Source organism: Scyliorhinus canicula, chromosome 4 (assembly GCF_902713615.1).
Source record: "Scyliorhinus canicula chromosome 4, sScyCan1.1, whole genome shotgun sequence".
Classification (NCBI taxonomy): domain Eukaryota; kingdom Metazoa; phylum Chordata; class Chondrichthyes; order Carcharhiniformes; family Scyliorhinidae; genus Scyliorhinus; species Scyliorhinus canicula.
Window position 1 is genome coordinate 118252657 of NC_052149.1, and position 15647 is coordinate 118268303.

Below are 15647 nucleotides of genomic sequence, written 5' to 3' on the forward strand. Positions count from 1 at the left end.
ACAGATTTTTAATTGGTAATGGGTTGAAGGGTTCTGGAGAATGGACAGGACAGTGGAGTTGAGGCCATGATAGATCAGCCATGCTTGAATAGCAGAACAGACTCGATGAGCCAAATGGCCGAATTCTGCTCCTATATCTTTTGAATTTGAGTGCTTCGTTGTCAAGCTGATGGTGTGGCTTTGGGGAGGATGTTTACCTGCAGGAGGTTCAATGTGTGCAAGCAGTGGAAACCATGATGTGACAAGAAAGTCAGCAGGTCCCCAACGTCCTCCTCAACAAAAGCGCCACTGCTGGTTTTGCCCTTGTTGGTGCGATTTCGAGCTGCTGTTGTTTGACACTCCGGACCCGCCGTAGTTATCAGGTTGACGTGTTGATTCGCGACGGAAAAACAACACCGGGGATAGAGAGAGTGTGAGAGACACCGGGAGGGAGAGATAGAGACAGAGAGTGAGTGAGAGAAACCGGGAGGGAGAGAGAGAGAGAGTGAGAGAGAAACCGGGAGAGAGAGAGAGAGAGAGTGAGTGAGTGAGTGAGTGAGTGTGAGAGTGTGAGTGTGAGTGTGAGAGTAATCGGGAGAGAGGCATAGAGAGAAACCGGGAGGGAGAGAGAAAGAGAGAGAGAGATAGAGTGAGAGAGAAACCGGGAGGGAGGGATAGAGAGAGTGTGTGAGAAACCGGGAGAGAGGGCAGTAACCTGGGAGAGGGTTACGTCCCAAGCAGGGACATGGACACCGAGCTGAGTGAGTGGTCGAACCTGGCCGGGAGCGCCATTGGCAGCCTGTCCTGGGACCTGGAGCGGGACTGGGGTAAGTATTGGGGGTCCTGCGGGGAGAGGGTTGGACGATTCGGCCATAAGGACAGAGGTTAGAGCCTGGGGCTGGAGTCAGTGACATCAGGGTTAGCACAAGATGACTTGGGGTTAGATACAGGAATGAATGTCCTGTCACTCAGACAGGGACAGGAGAGTGGGTGGGGCAGGCTTTGGTTCAAGAACAGGAACTGTGCGGAATGTGGAGTCAGCCCAGATTGTAGTTAGATCGGGTTTTTCCTGTGTATTCTTTGCAGTACCTCGAAGTTCTGAGATGGCTTTTAAAAATCTGAAATAGTGCCTGATAATGCATTACAAATTCAGTCAGGACCTATTTTAAAACTAACCTTTTAAGGTATTTTCCCTTGGTGTAAAGGCAAACTTCACTTCCTTGGGATAATAAAGCTTTAGTTGATCAGCGTGCTAATTTTTTATGTATGCTGTCAGAATCAAAAACGTGCTCTGAATGAATGCCTTTGCGAGAATTTTGTAAGCATCGAATCAGGGATTGTTCTTCACTACCGTTCACACTCCATACTTATTCACATGGATTTGATGTTGTCACTTTGTTGATCTTGACTGCTCAGTCACTCATTACTTGGAATTTGTTTGTGCTTCCAAGGAATTGCTAATTTGCTGTTTGTGGAAGCTTGCTATGCACAAATTGGCTTTTGAACTTCCTTTGTTTCAACAGTGATGGGACTTGAGATGTGAAGGATTTGCAACATTCTGATGTTTTGAATGGCGTTGTGGAAATGCACATTTTTTTTGCGCACTTGCTTTGTTGAAGTTGTCAGTTAAACAGGTACCTGCATAGAATAGAATCCCTCCAGTGCAGAAGGAGATCATTTGGCCAATAAAGTCTGCATTGACCCTTTGAAAGACCACCCATAAGACATAGGAGCAGAATTCGGCTGTTTGGCCGATCAAGTCTGCTCTGTCATTCAATCATGGCTGATATGTTTCTTATCCCCATTCTCCTGTCTTCTCCCCATATCCCCTTATTAATCAAGAACCTACCCATCTTTGTCTTAAAGACACTCAGTGAAAAGGCCTCCACAGCCTTCTGTTGCAATGAGTTCCATGCATTCGCCACTCTTTGGCTGAAGAAATTCCTCCTCATCTCAGTTTTAAAAGATCATCCCTTCAGTCTGAGGCTGTGGGTTCTAGTTTTTCCTACTAGTGAAACATCCTCTCCATGTCCAGTCTATCAAAGCCTGTAAGTTTTAATAAGAACCCCCTCATTCTTCTAAACTCCAAAGAGTGCAGACCCAGAGTCCTCAACCGCTCCTGATATGACAAGCTCTTCATTCCAGTGATCATTCTTGTTAGCCTCCTCTGGACCTTTCCAAGGCCAACACATCTTTCCTTAGATACGGGGCCTAAACTGCTCACAATACTCCAAATGGCGTCCGACCAGATCCTTGCATAGCTGCAGAAATACATCCCTGTTCTTGGATTCTAGCCCTCAATGTTAACATTGCATTTGCCTTCCTAACTGCGGTCTGAACCTGCACTTAAGCCTTAAGAGAATCCTCTGTCCCTTTGGGCTTCTGAATTCCGAAGCCTTTTCCTATTTAGAAAATAGTCTTTGCCTCCATTCTTCCTACCAAAGTGTATAACCTCACACTTTTCCACACTGACTCCTGAGACACAGCACTAGTCATCGGCAGCCATCCTGAAAAATACCCCTTTTTCCCCACTCTCTGCCTTCTGCCAGTCAGCCAATCCTCTATCCATGCCAGTATCTTAACACCATGGGCTCTTAACTTGTTTAACAGCATCCTATATGGCACCTTGTCAAAGGCCGTCTAGAAATCTAAACAGATCACATCCACTGGTTCTCCTTTGTCGAACTTCCTTGTTACCTCCTCAAAGAACTCTTGATAGATTTGTCAGACATGAGTTCCCCTTCACGAAGTTGTGCTGATTCAGTCCTGTTTTATCATGCACTTCCAAGTACTCCGCAATCTCAACTTCAATAATGGACGCTAAAATCTTACAATGACCAAGTCAGGCTAGCTGGCCTATAATTTTCCATCTCCTGCTTTCCTCCCTTCTTAAACAGGGGTGTTACATTAGCCACTCTCCAGTCCGCTGGGACCCACCCTGCCTCCAGTAATTTCTGAAAGATCACCACCAATGCCTCCACAATCTCCTCAGCTTTCTCCTGTAGAACCCTGAGATGTAGTCCATCTGGTCCAGATGATTTTATCCACCTTCAGACCTTTTAGTTTCCCCAGAACTTACTCCTTAGTGATGTTATGAGGGATGAGGTTCTCTTATGAGGGACCCTGCACTTGGAGAGGCAGGGATTAATCAAGAAGAGTCAACATGGTTTTGTTTTTGGGCGTGTCTGGGGCTTCGGGGATTCTGGCAGGGATTTTCAGATGTCACGTCAGAGGTTCTGAATGGAGGGTGACTCCCGAGTCCAGAGATGCCAATATTTGGAGTGTCGGAAGATCCGGGAGCCCGGTGGGGGAGAGAGGCTGAAGTTTTGGCCTTTGCCTCCCTGGTGGTCCGGAGACGGATTTTGCTGGGATGGAGGGACTCGGAGCCTCCCAAGTTAGGGGTGTGGGTCAGTGACATGGCAGGGTTTCTTCGGCTAGAGAAGATTAAGTTTGCCGTAAGGGGTTCATTACAGGGGTTTGCTCGGAGGTGGCAGTTGTTCATCGACTTCTTCAAGGAAAATTGACCGTCAGCAGGAGGGGGAGGGGCTAGGGAGGCATGGAAGTGAAAAATAAAGGGCGCAATTCTCCGACCCCCCACGTCGGGTGGGAGAATCGCGGGAGTGCCGGGCGATTCCCGCCACATGGCCCTGGCACCCGCATGCGATTCTCCCACCCCCCCAAAACGGCATGCCGCGTTTCACGACAGGCCGCTCGGAGAATTGGCGCTCGCGTTTTTAGCAGGCGAGCGGCGATTCTCCGTCCCGAATGGGCCGGGCGGCCTGCCCAATCCGACGGGTTCACGCCGGCGCCAACCACACCTGGTCGCTGCCGGCGTGAACAGTGCGCGAATGCTGCGTGTGCGGCCTGTTTGGGGGGGTGGGGGGGGGGGGGGGGAGGGAGGATCGAGGCTCAGTCAGGGTCTGGCCCGTGATCGGTGCCCACCGATTGGCGGGTCGGCGTCTCTAAAGGACGCACTCTTTTCCTCCGTCGCCCTGCAAGATCAATCCTCCATGTCTTGCGGGACGCCCGCGGGGAGGATGGCAACCACGCATGTGCGGGTTGGGCCGGCCAACCTGCGCATGCGCGAGTGACGTCATTTACGCGGCGCCGCTTTCACGCGGCGTCAAGGCCCGGCGCGCGTAATTGACGCGTCGCCGCTCCTAGCCCCCTGGGGGTGGGAGAATAGGGGGTGAGGAGCGGCCTCCGACGCTGGAGTGAAACACTCTGGCATCGGCACTTAGTCTCCCGATGGGAGAATTTCGCCCAAGGGCAGGGAATCTTGTCTATGGGTGGCTCGGAGTTAGGACGGGGGAAGTTGTGTATGTCATTATGGGGTTTTTGTGTGTGTTGGATTGCTCTGTTGTTTAGAATGTTAAAATTATAAATGCCTCAATAAAATGTTTTCTTAAAAAAAACATGGTTTTGTTAAGGGGAGGCCATGTCCAACCAACTTGATTGAGTTTTTCGAAGAGATGGCCAAATATGTAGATGAGGGAAATATATTTGACTTCAGCAAGGCTTTTGATAAGGTCCCACATGGGAGACTGATAGCGAACGTAAGAGCCCATGGGACCCAAGGAAATTTGGCAAATTGGATCCAAAATTGGTTGAGTGGCAGGAAGCAGAGGGTGATGGATGAGGGGGTGTTTTTTTGACTGGAAGCCTGTGCCCAGTTAATGTTGGGACCCTTGCTGTTTGTGCTTCAATTTTGCGAATGAGTCTCATTTATTTCCCACCTTTTTAAACATTAAGCATTTTAGAGTGTAATTGACTGATATTTTGTCATTGCTCATTTATTCCGTACGGAGTGATTTTGTTCCAGGATGGGAGACTTGCAATTACACAAGACTATCAAGTTTCTTAAAGTGGCAACCCATGCTTATGTACTGGAATGCTAGTTAATGCTGCAAACAGTTGATGAGGTCCAACCTCATGTAATGTATAAATGTTATCTTCTACTATTGACAGCTGTGCCTTCAACTGCCTAGGCTTTAAGCTGTTAGATTCCTTTTCTAAGTCTATCTTAACACCCACCTTTTTGACCAAGTTTTTAGCCACCTGTCCTGGAAACCCCTGATGTGACATGGTGACAGTATTTTATCTGACTATTCACGTGAAGTGTCTTGGGAGGTTGAACTTCCCAAATGCAAATCTTACATAAGATGTATGGCACATTAACAGGCCGTTCGGCCCATCCAACCCATGTTGGTGTTTGTGCTCCACCGAATCCTCCTCTAATTGTTCCTCTTCAAAACCTTTCACCCGTACACCTATTCCCTGCTCCCTCATATGCTTGTTCTACTTAACCTTAAATGCATTTATACTATTCACTTCAACCACTCCCTGTGGTTGCATATTCCACATTTTCACTATTCTTTGGGGAAGGAAATTCCTTCTGAATTCCCTATTGGATTTTTTGGTGACTATCTCGTATTGGTGGCTCTGATATGTTCTTCCCACAAGAGGGAACATTCTCTCTGTCTCCACTCTCTCCAAACTTTTCATAATTTTAAAGACCTCAGGTAGGCCATCCCTCAGTCTTCGTTTTTCAAGAGAGGAGGGACCCAGCCTGTTAATCCTTTCCTGAAATATATACTCGCACATTTCTGGTATCATCCTAGTAAATCTTCTCCGCTTTCTCTCCAGCATTTCTATATATTTTTTATAATATAGGGTCCACACTGTAGTGCAGTTTAACCAAGGTTTGGTAAGTGTTGAGAATAACTTCCCTCCTTTGCAAATCTATCTCCTCGGAAATAAAACTTGGTGCTTGATTTGTGTTTTTATGGCCTTTCTAACATGACCCAATTTTTAGTGATTGATGTATTTGTACTCTGAGATTCTTTTGATCCTGTTCCACACCGAGACTTGCATCTTCAAGTCATAAGTAAACTGCTTATTTTTCCTACCAAATGTAATATCTCACATTTCTCTGTTTTGAACTTCATATGCTGATTATTTATACATTCTGCAAGTTTATTCATGTCCTCCTGTAGTTTCTTGCAGTCCTCCTCCATATTGAATCCCTTCAATTTAGTATCATTTGTACAAATTGTGTTTTTGAGTCCTACGTTGAAAGCACAAATAGTTGTGGAACACCACTGTCCACTTTTCTGACATTCCAGTCATGTTTTTGGTCCTGTAACACAACCAAAATGGCTCTCACACAATTACAGGTGCCATCCTTTGTCACTTTAGATGGACTATTCCTTTTCCTCCTCAACCTGTCTGTAGCTGTTGACATGATTAATCACACCATCCTCCTCCTCTGCCCCTCTACTGTTGTCCAGCTGGGAGAACCTACTTTCGCCTGGTTCAATTCTTATTTCATAAGTTCGAAAGATATAGGAACAGAATTAGGCCATTCGGCCCATCGAGTCTGCTCTGCCATTCTATCATGGCTGATATGTTCCTCATCTGTTACCGACAATGCTACAGACCAAGAGCTGGATTTCAAAATTAGCCAGAGCATCTTCTTCCGTGAACACATGATCTTGGAGTAGGCAATTTAGCCTCCCGAGCATAAACACCTTCAATGTAATCATGGCTGATCCCATCAAGGCCACAACTGCATCGTCCTGACTATTCTCCATAACTCTTCAACCCATTACCAATTAAAAATCTGTCAAACACCTCTTTAAATTTACTCACTGTCCCTGCATCCATCACACTCTGGGGTAGTGAATTCCGCAGATTCATAACCCTTTGGGCAAAGTAGTTTCTCCTCAAATCTGTTTTAAATTTGCTCCCTCTTATTCTAAGATTATGACCTCTTGTTTTAGAATGCCCCACAAGAGGAAGCATCTGCTCCACGTCTACTTTATCCATACTTTTAGCATCTTGTATACCTCGATTTGATCTCCCCTCATTCATCTAAACTCTGGAGAGTATAGACCAAAACTGTTCCATCTCTCCTCATACGACAACCCCTCATCTCTGGAATCAATCTAATGAACTGCCTCCAATGCCACTACTTCTTTCCTCAAATAAGGGGACCAATACTGTGCACAATACTAAAGGTGTGGTCTTACCAATGCCCTGTTTAGTTTCTACAATACTTCCTTACCTTTATACTCAGTTCCTTTTGCTATAAATGTCAATGTTCCATTTCCTTTCCTTATTATCTGCTGCACCTGCACGCTTGTTTTCTGTGACCTCGTGTACGAGGACACTCAGTTACCTCTGCATCAGAGCACCCTAAAATCTCTCCCCATTTAGTAATAAGTTGCCTTTCCATTTTTTGACCACAATACATGAGCTCACACTTATCCACGTTAAACTCCATCTGCCATATTTTGGCCCACTGTCCTAACCTATCGATATCCATTTGTAAGGGTCTTATTTTCTCATTGCAGCTTACTGCCCCACCTACTTTTGTGTCATCTGCGAATTTGGCTATAGAACCTTCTGTCCCTGTGTCCAAGACATTTATATAGATTGTAAATAGCTGGGGCCCAAGGACTGAACTCTGTGGCATCCCACTACATCTTGCAATCCAGAAAAAGACCCATATATCACGACTCTCTGTCTCCTGTCCATCAGCCAGTCTTCTATCCAAGCTAATAAGTTACCCCTAATTCCATGTGATCTCACCTTGTGAATTAATCTTCTGTGCGGCACCTTATCAAATGCTTTCCGCAAGTCCTATATTACATCTACAGGATTCCCATTATCCACGTTGCTTGTTACATCTTCGAAAAAGTCTAAGAAATTAGTCAAACATTATTTGACCTTCATAAAACCATGCTGACTCTGATGGATAGCGCGTTGCCTTTCCAAATGTCCTGATATTACCTCCTTGATAATTGATTCGAATAATTTTCCAACCACAGATGTTAAACTCAAGGTCTGTAATTTCCCACATTTCGACTCCCTCTGTTTTGTATAAGGGCGTTATGTTTGCATTTTTCCAATCCACTGGAACTTATCCCGTGTCCAGGGAATTTTGGAATATTATAACCAATCGATCCACTATCTCTGCTGTCACTTCCTTTAACACCCTAGGATGTAGGCCATCAGGTGGGGGGAGGGACCTGTCTGCCCTCAATACCAAGAGATTGTTGAGCACCGTTTTCCTATTGATACTGATTATTCCAAGTTCCATCCTTTCTATTACCTCTGAATTGCCCATTCCTATAGGAATGGTACTCGTGTCCTCCACCGTGAAAACTGAGGTAAAGTATTGATTTAGCATCTCTGCCATTTCTGTGTTCCCCACTATTAACTCACCAGTTTCATCTTCCAAGGGACTAACAGTCACCTTAGCAACTCTCTTCCCTTTTATGTACCTGCAGAAGTTTCCGTTGTCCTTTTTGATATTCTGCGCTGTTTTTTTTTGTAATTTACCGTAGCTTTTTTAGCATCCCTTTGTTCATGTTTGAAAGTTTCCCAATCTTCCAGCCTGCCACTGGCCTTTGCTTTCTTTACCGCCTGCTGCACCTCCATGCTTACCTTCAGCGACTGGTGCACAAGGACACCCAGGTCCTGCTGCACACTCCCCTCGCCCAATCTACAACCATTCGGGTAGTAATCTGCCTTCCTGTTTTTGTTTCCAAAGTGAATAACCTCACACTTATCCACATTATACTGCATCTGCCATTGATTTGCCCACTCGCCCAACCTGTCCAGATCATGCTGAAGGATCCCTGCATCCTCGTCACAGTTCACCCTCACATCTAACTTGGTGTCATGTGCGAACTTTGAGATGTTACATTTTGCTCCCTCATCCAAATCATTACTATATATAGTGAATAGCTGGGGTCCCAGCACTGATCCCTGTGGCACCCCACTAGTTACTCTCTGTCAATTTGAAAAGGACCCATTAATTCCTACTCTTTGTTTCCTCTCTGCCAACCAGTTTTCTATCCACCTCAATATATTTCCCCCAATCCCATGTGCTTTAAGTTTGCACAATAATCTCTTATGCGGGACTTTGTCAAAAGCCTTCTGAAAGTCCAAATATACCACATTGACTGGCACCCACTTGTCAACTGCACTGGTTACATCTTCAAAACAATTGCTACAGATTTTTCAAGCATGATTTTCCCTTCATAAATCCATGCTGACTCTGACTGATCCTGCCACTGCTTTCCAAATGTTCCGCTATAAAGTCCTTGATAATGGATTCAAGAATTTTACCCACTACCGATGTTAGGCTTACTGGGCTATAATTCCCTGCTTTATCTCTACCCTCTTTATGAATATTGGAGTGACGTGGGCTAACCTCCAATCTGCTGGGACTGATCCAGAGTCTATAGAATCCCAGAAGATGACCACCAATGCATCCACTATTTTTAGAGCCACCTCCTTAAGCACTCTGGGATGCATATTCTCAGGCCCTGGGAATTTATCCCTTCAATCCCGTCAATTTTCCCAGCACAATTTCTCTACTAATGTTGGTCTCCCTCAGTTCTTCCCTCTCACGAAACCTTTCATTCTCCTACATTTCTAGTATCTGATTTTAGTCCTCTTGTGAAGACAGAACCAAAGTATGTATTCAATTGTTCAACCATTTCTTTGTCCTTTCTTATGCATTTCCCTGTTTCTGTCTGTAAGGGGCCTACATTTCTCTTTACCAATCTCTTTCTCTTCACATATCTATAGAAGCTCTTAGTGTCAGTCTTTATGTTCCCTGCACGCTTACTTTCGTACTGTACTTTCCCCTTCTTAACCAATCCCTTTGTCCTTCATTGCTGAATTCTAAACTGCTCCCAATCCTCAGACCTATTTTTTTTTTGGCCAATCTGTATGCTTCTCCCTTGGATCTATTTCTAATTTCCTTTGTAAGCCATGGATTGGCCCTCTTACCCATTTTGCTTTTGTGCCAGACAGGAATGAACAGTTGCTGTAGTTCTCCCATGCGTTCCTTGAATGTTTGCCATTGCCTATCCACTGTTATCCCTTTCAGTAACTCTCCCCAATCTCATCAAGGCCAACTCATAGAATCATAGAATTTACAGTACAGAAGGAGGCCATTCAGCCCATCGAGTCTGCACCGGCTCTTGGAAAGCGCACCCTACCCAGGCCCACATCTCCACCCTATCCCCATAACCCAGTAAACCCACCTAACACTAAGGGCAATTTGGACACCAAGGGCAATTTTGGACACTAAGGGCAATTTAGCATGGCCAATCCATCTAACCTGCACATCTTTGGACTGTGGGAGGAACCCGGAGCACCCGGAGGAAACCCACGCACACGCTGGGAGAACATGCAGACTCCGCACAGACATTGACCCAAGCCGGGAATCGAACCTGGGACCCTGGAGCTGTGAAGCAATCGTGCTAACCACTATGCTACCATGATGCCCACTCGCCTCATATCTTCACAGTTCCCTCAATCAGCACCCTCGTCTCCGAATCAACGACTTCACTTTCCATCTTGATAAAAAGTGTCATATAAATATTAATTGTTACTAAATACAAGTTAAGCGTGTGATCCAATTTCATAGTTCCAGACAGTTGTTTTTCTCGAGTGATTCGGGCAATTGGGCCAACCTTTCATGAGAGGAGAACAGGGCAGTACCAACAGAAAGAACAAAAGATTTTTTGTCAAAAGGGCTGTTATCCAATTTAAGGTTTTAATATTGCCCCAAACCAAATCAATAAATAAACTTCACTTTGATTCCTAAAATGAAAGAACTGAAAACTTGAGAGGTATGCATATATGACCCAGTTGGTCTTGTGTGGAGATTATTATAATAATCTAGGGTGGCATGGTGGCGCAGTGGTTAGCACTGCTGCCTCACCACACCGAGGACCTGGGTTCGATCCCGGTCCAGGTCACTGTCTGTGTGGAGTCTGCACGTTCTCCCTGTGTCTGCATGAGTTTCCTCCAGGTGCTCTGGTTTCCTCCCACAAGTCCCGAAAGACGTGCTGTTAGGTGAATTGGATATTCTGAATTCTACCTCAGTTTTCCCGAATATGCGCCATAATGTAGCGACTAGTGGCTTTTCACAGTAACTTCATTGCAGTGTAAATATAAGGCTACTTGTGACAATAGAGATTATTGTTATAGATGTATAGGGTAGCTGGATTGGCCCCGCTAAATTGCCCTTTAATTGGAAAAAATAATTGGGTACTGTAAATAAATCTTTATTAGTGTCAGAAGTAGGCTTACATTAACACTGCAATGAAGTTACTGTGAAAATCCCCCAGTTGCCACGCTACGGCACCTGTTCGGGTACACAGAGAGAGAATTCAGAATGCCCAATTCACCTAATAGCACGTCTTTCGGGACTTGTGGGAGGAAACCGGAGCACCCGGTGGAAACCCACCCAGACACGGGGAGAACGTGCAGATTCCGCACAGACAGTGACCCAAGCTGGGAATCGAACCCGGGTCCCTGACTCTGTGAAGCAACAGTGCAAACCACTGTGCTCCCATGCTGCCTGAAAGGGTGCCAATTGCAGGAACATTTCATCGCAAGTGCCACTAGGTCTGCATGGTAGATCTCGACAAACGTTCTGGATAATGTGGGTTCAATCCTCTCTGCAGCTAGATAAATTTGGCGATGGACAATAAGATTGTCAGATTTGAGGGATGGAGCCCATGAGAGAAATGAGTTCCTGTTGCAATGGTGGTCTTTTATTCTGAGCTGGTGAGAAAACTGTGGATTTGCCATTGCTTGCAGTTGTATCATTACGTGCTTTTTGGAAATGTAATGAGCGATGTGTGTTCTGTAACACATTTTATCCACCTGGCAGGTGAAAATGTCAGCTTGCACTACAAGGGAAAGACTTTGATCATTGAGTTGTAACCCTACAGCAAGACCTGGACAATATCCAGGGTTGGGCTGACAAGTGGCAAGTTACATCCGAACCACTCAAGTGCCAGGCAATGACCATTTGCTACAAGACAGGATCTAAACATTGCCCCTTGACATTCAATGGCATTACCATTGATGACTTCCCCACAATCAATATCCTGGAGTTACCATCGATCAGAAACTGAACAGGACGAGCCACATTAATACCGTGGCTACCAGGGCAAGTCAAAGGCTCTGACCTCTACGGCGAGTAGTTCATCTCTTGATCCCCCAAAGCCTGTCAACCATCTATAAGGCATGATTGATATGGGGAGGGAAGGTGGCAAGAGTTTAAAAAGTGCTACTGCAGGGAGGAAGGCAGGCAGGGGGTTTGGGTCTTCCGAACCTGATGTATTATTACTGGGCGGCGAATGTGGAGAAGGTATGGAGCTGGGTCAGAGTGGTTGACTCCCAATGGGTCAGAATGGAGGAGAGTTTGAGTAGAGGGTCGGGATTGAAGGCGCTAGCGACAGCGCCGCTCCTGACGGCTCCAGGGAGATACTCGGAGTCCGGTAGTAAGAGCTTTGTTGAGAATTTGTAGGCAGTTTCGATAGAGCTTCGGGTTGGGGGCAGGGTCAGTGGATATGCCGATTCGGGAGAATGATAGATTTGAGCCAGGGAAGTGGGATGGAAATTTTCAGAGATGGGAGGAGAAAGGAATTAGGATACTAAAAGATGTACTTGAGGGGTTTAGGAGGTCCAGTCAAGGGTGCTTGCGCATCTTAAAAGTTTGACAGCCGATGTAGCAATGCCGCTGGAGACTCACTTGAGGGTGAAGGACCAGGTGAGACTTAAAAAGGGCTGGGTTAGTGAGGTGTTTCACTCTGGACTTGACGGAAGGGCTCGAGGGGTAGCGGTAATGGTCAGTAAAAGAGTATGCTTCCAGATGGAGAAGGTGGTGGCAGATCAAGGGGGTAGATATGTGATTAGCTGGAGGGGAGATTAGTGGCGCTGTTAAGTGTATATGGCCTCAATTGGGACGATGTGGGATTCGCAAAGAAGGTGTTTGGGGCCATCCCTGACTTGGACACACACAAACTGACAGTGGAGGGGGGGCTGGAACTTGATGCAGGAGCCAAGGTTGGACAGGTCACGGCCGCACTCACTGGTCCCATCGGGGGGGAGGGGGGGGGGGCGCAAAGGCGTTAGCTGGGCTAATGGTGGAAATGGGGGGGGGGGGGGTGGACCCTTGGAGGTTTCTGCACCCGATGGAGCGGGAGTACTCGTTTTTCTCAGCAGTCCATAAGGTATATTGGCGGATCGACTTTTTTGTGGTGGGGAAGGCTTTGTTGGCTGGGGTTAAGGGGTCGGAATACTCGGCAATTACAATGTCAGATCATGCTTTGCATTGGGTGGATATGGTACATTGCTGGAGGAGGGGCTGACGACAGGGGGACTGGAGAAGGGGGTAGTATCGGCGGTTTACGGGGCTATTTTGGAGGAGGAGAAGGGATCAAGGCAAAGTGGGAGGAAGAGTTGGGAGAGAGTATGGAGGAGGGGTTCTGGTGTGAGGTGCTCTGGAGGGCGAATGCTTCCACCTCGTGTGCGAGGTTGATGCTGATGCAGCTGAAAGAGGTGCACAGAGCGCACCTGCACCTCACAAGGCCGGGATGAGCCAACTCTTTAAGGGGGTAGAAGATGTGTGTGAACTTTGCGGGGGGAGGCCCCGCAAACCACTTTCATATGTTTTGGTCCTTTCCAAAGTGGAGGATTACTGGAAGGAGGTGTTTAGGGTAATCTCTAAAGTGGTGCACATGAAACTTGACCCCGGCCCCTGGAAGGCCATATTTGGGGTTTCGGACCAGCCGGGGTTGGAAATGGGCATGGAGACAGATGTTGTAGTCTTCGCCTCGTTGATCGCCCGAAGGCGGATCCTGTTAGGGTGGAGATCAACCTCTCCACCCTCTGTCCTGTCATGGCAGGGGGACCTGCTGGAAACCTTGATGCTTGAACAGGTCAAAGGATGGAGGGGTTCTACAATTTATGGGCGTTATTCATTATGCACTTTCAAGAATTGGATCACATCGAACATTGGGGGGGTTGGGGACTGGGAGGGTTGGGGGGAGGGGGACTGTATGTGTTAATGGTGACTATGGGTGATTCCTGATTCCTTTTTGTCATTTGTTCATTTGGGGTTTGGTGGGAGGATGGGATCGATGTTATTGATATGGGGATTGACATGACATTTGTTACTGATTATTGTTTATTGTTGGGTGTAAATTTGGGAGAAAATGTAAAAAAGGAGAATAAAATTTAAAAAAAAACCCATCTACATGGCACAAGTCAGGAGTGTAATGGAATACTCTCCACTTTCCTGGATTGATGGATGGATTTGTTTATTGGCACGTGTGCTGAGGTGCAGTGAGAAGTATTTTACTGCGAGCACTCAAACAGATCTTTCAGTACATGAAACAAAAATAAAATAAAAATACAATACATAATAGGGCAACACAAGATCCACAGGTAAATACATAGAAAACAGCATCGGGTGAAGCATACAGGAGTGCAGTATTTTAAAAAAAAAGTATTTTTATTCAGGTTTTGCAGAATTTTTCGTAAAAGAACAGTAATAACAATACTAACAAAACTAACTAGAGTGAATATTAGCATAGTGTAAAAAGAGAATATCGAATAACAATTAAATAGACATTACCCCACGCGACCCAGTCTTCCCACCCCATCCCAATGAAGCACTCACCCCCTACACCCCCCCCCCCCCCCCCACGGTGCCTAGCTCTATTTTAAAAAAAATATTTTTTTGAAATAATTTTTATTCAAGTTTTCATCAACAAATTTTATCACAACAGAGAAAAACAGTAACCCCTCCCCTCCAATATAAAAGCAATAAATTAACAAGAAAAAGAAATAAGCATAAAACCATGAAAACAAAGAATTTCTCCATTTGAAATGAAATGAAAATCGCTTATTGTCACGAGTAGGCTTCAATGAAGTTACTGTGAAAAGCCCCTAGTCGCCACATTCCGGCGCCTGTCCGGGGAGGCTGATACGGGAATTGAACCGTGCTGCTGGCCTGCTTGGCCTGCTTTAAAAGCCAGCGATTTAGCCCAGTGAGAGAGATTCCGAGAGGTCGGACAGCCAGTCTGCAGCTCTGGGTGGTGCTGCTGACCGCCAGCCAAACAGGATTCTACGGCGGGCGATCATGGAGGCAAAGGCAAGGGCGTCCGCCCTCTTCCCCAGGAATAGATCTGGCTGGTCTGAAACCCCGAAGACCGCCACTATCGGGCATGGCTCCACCCTCACCCCCACCACTTTGGACATAGCCTCGAAGAAGGCTGTCCAGTACTCCACAAGTCTGGGGCAAGACCAGAACATGTGGGCGTGGTTGGCCGGGCCTCTTTGGCACCGTTCACATCTGTCCTCCACCTCCGGGAAGAACTGTTAAGTGGGCTCTATGTACCACTTTTAGTTGCGTCAGGCTGAGCCTTGCGCACGTGGCGGTGGTGTTGACCCTGTGCAGTGCTTCGCTCCAGAGACCCCACCCTATCTCAATCCCCAGGTCATCCTCCCATTTCTTTCTTGTTGCGTCCAGTACAGTGTCGGCCCTTTCTACCAGTCGGTCATGCATGTCGCTACAGTTCCCTTTATCTAGGATACTTGCGTCCAGTAGGTCTTCCAGTAGTGTCTGTCGTGGCGGTTGTGGGTACGTCCTTGTCTCCTTTCGTAAGAAGTTTTTGAGCTGCAGATACCGTAGCTCGTTCCCCCTGGCTAGCCGAAATTTCTCTGTCAGTTCGTCCAGTGTTGCGATCCTGCCGTCCGTTTATAGGTCCCTGACTGTCAGTATCCCTCCGTCCTGCCTCCACCTTTTGAAGGTGGCGTCAGTCAGTGCTGGTGTGAACCTATGG

General features: G+C 46.5%; 1 protein-coding gene across 1 annotated transcript in view; it reads left to right on the forward strand.

The window, feature by feature from the left end:
* The first annotated feature begins 590 nt into the window (after positions 1–590).
* The window catches only part of atf6 (activating transcription factor 6), a 440428-nt gene continuing 425371 nt past the window's right edge, over positions 591–15647 (forward strand). Inside the window, exon 1 of the mRNA XM_038795101.1 lies at positions 591–806. Within this exon, the coding sequence (XP_038651029.1) occupies positions 725–806 (82 nt within the window). The 5' untranslated portion in view covers positions 591–724. The remainder of the gene's footprint in view (positions 807–15647) is intronic.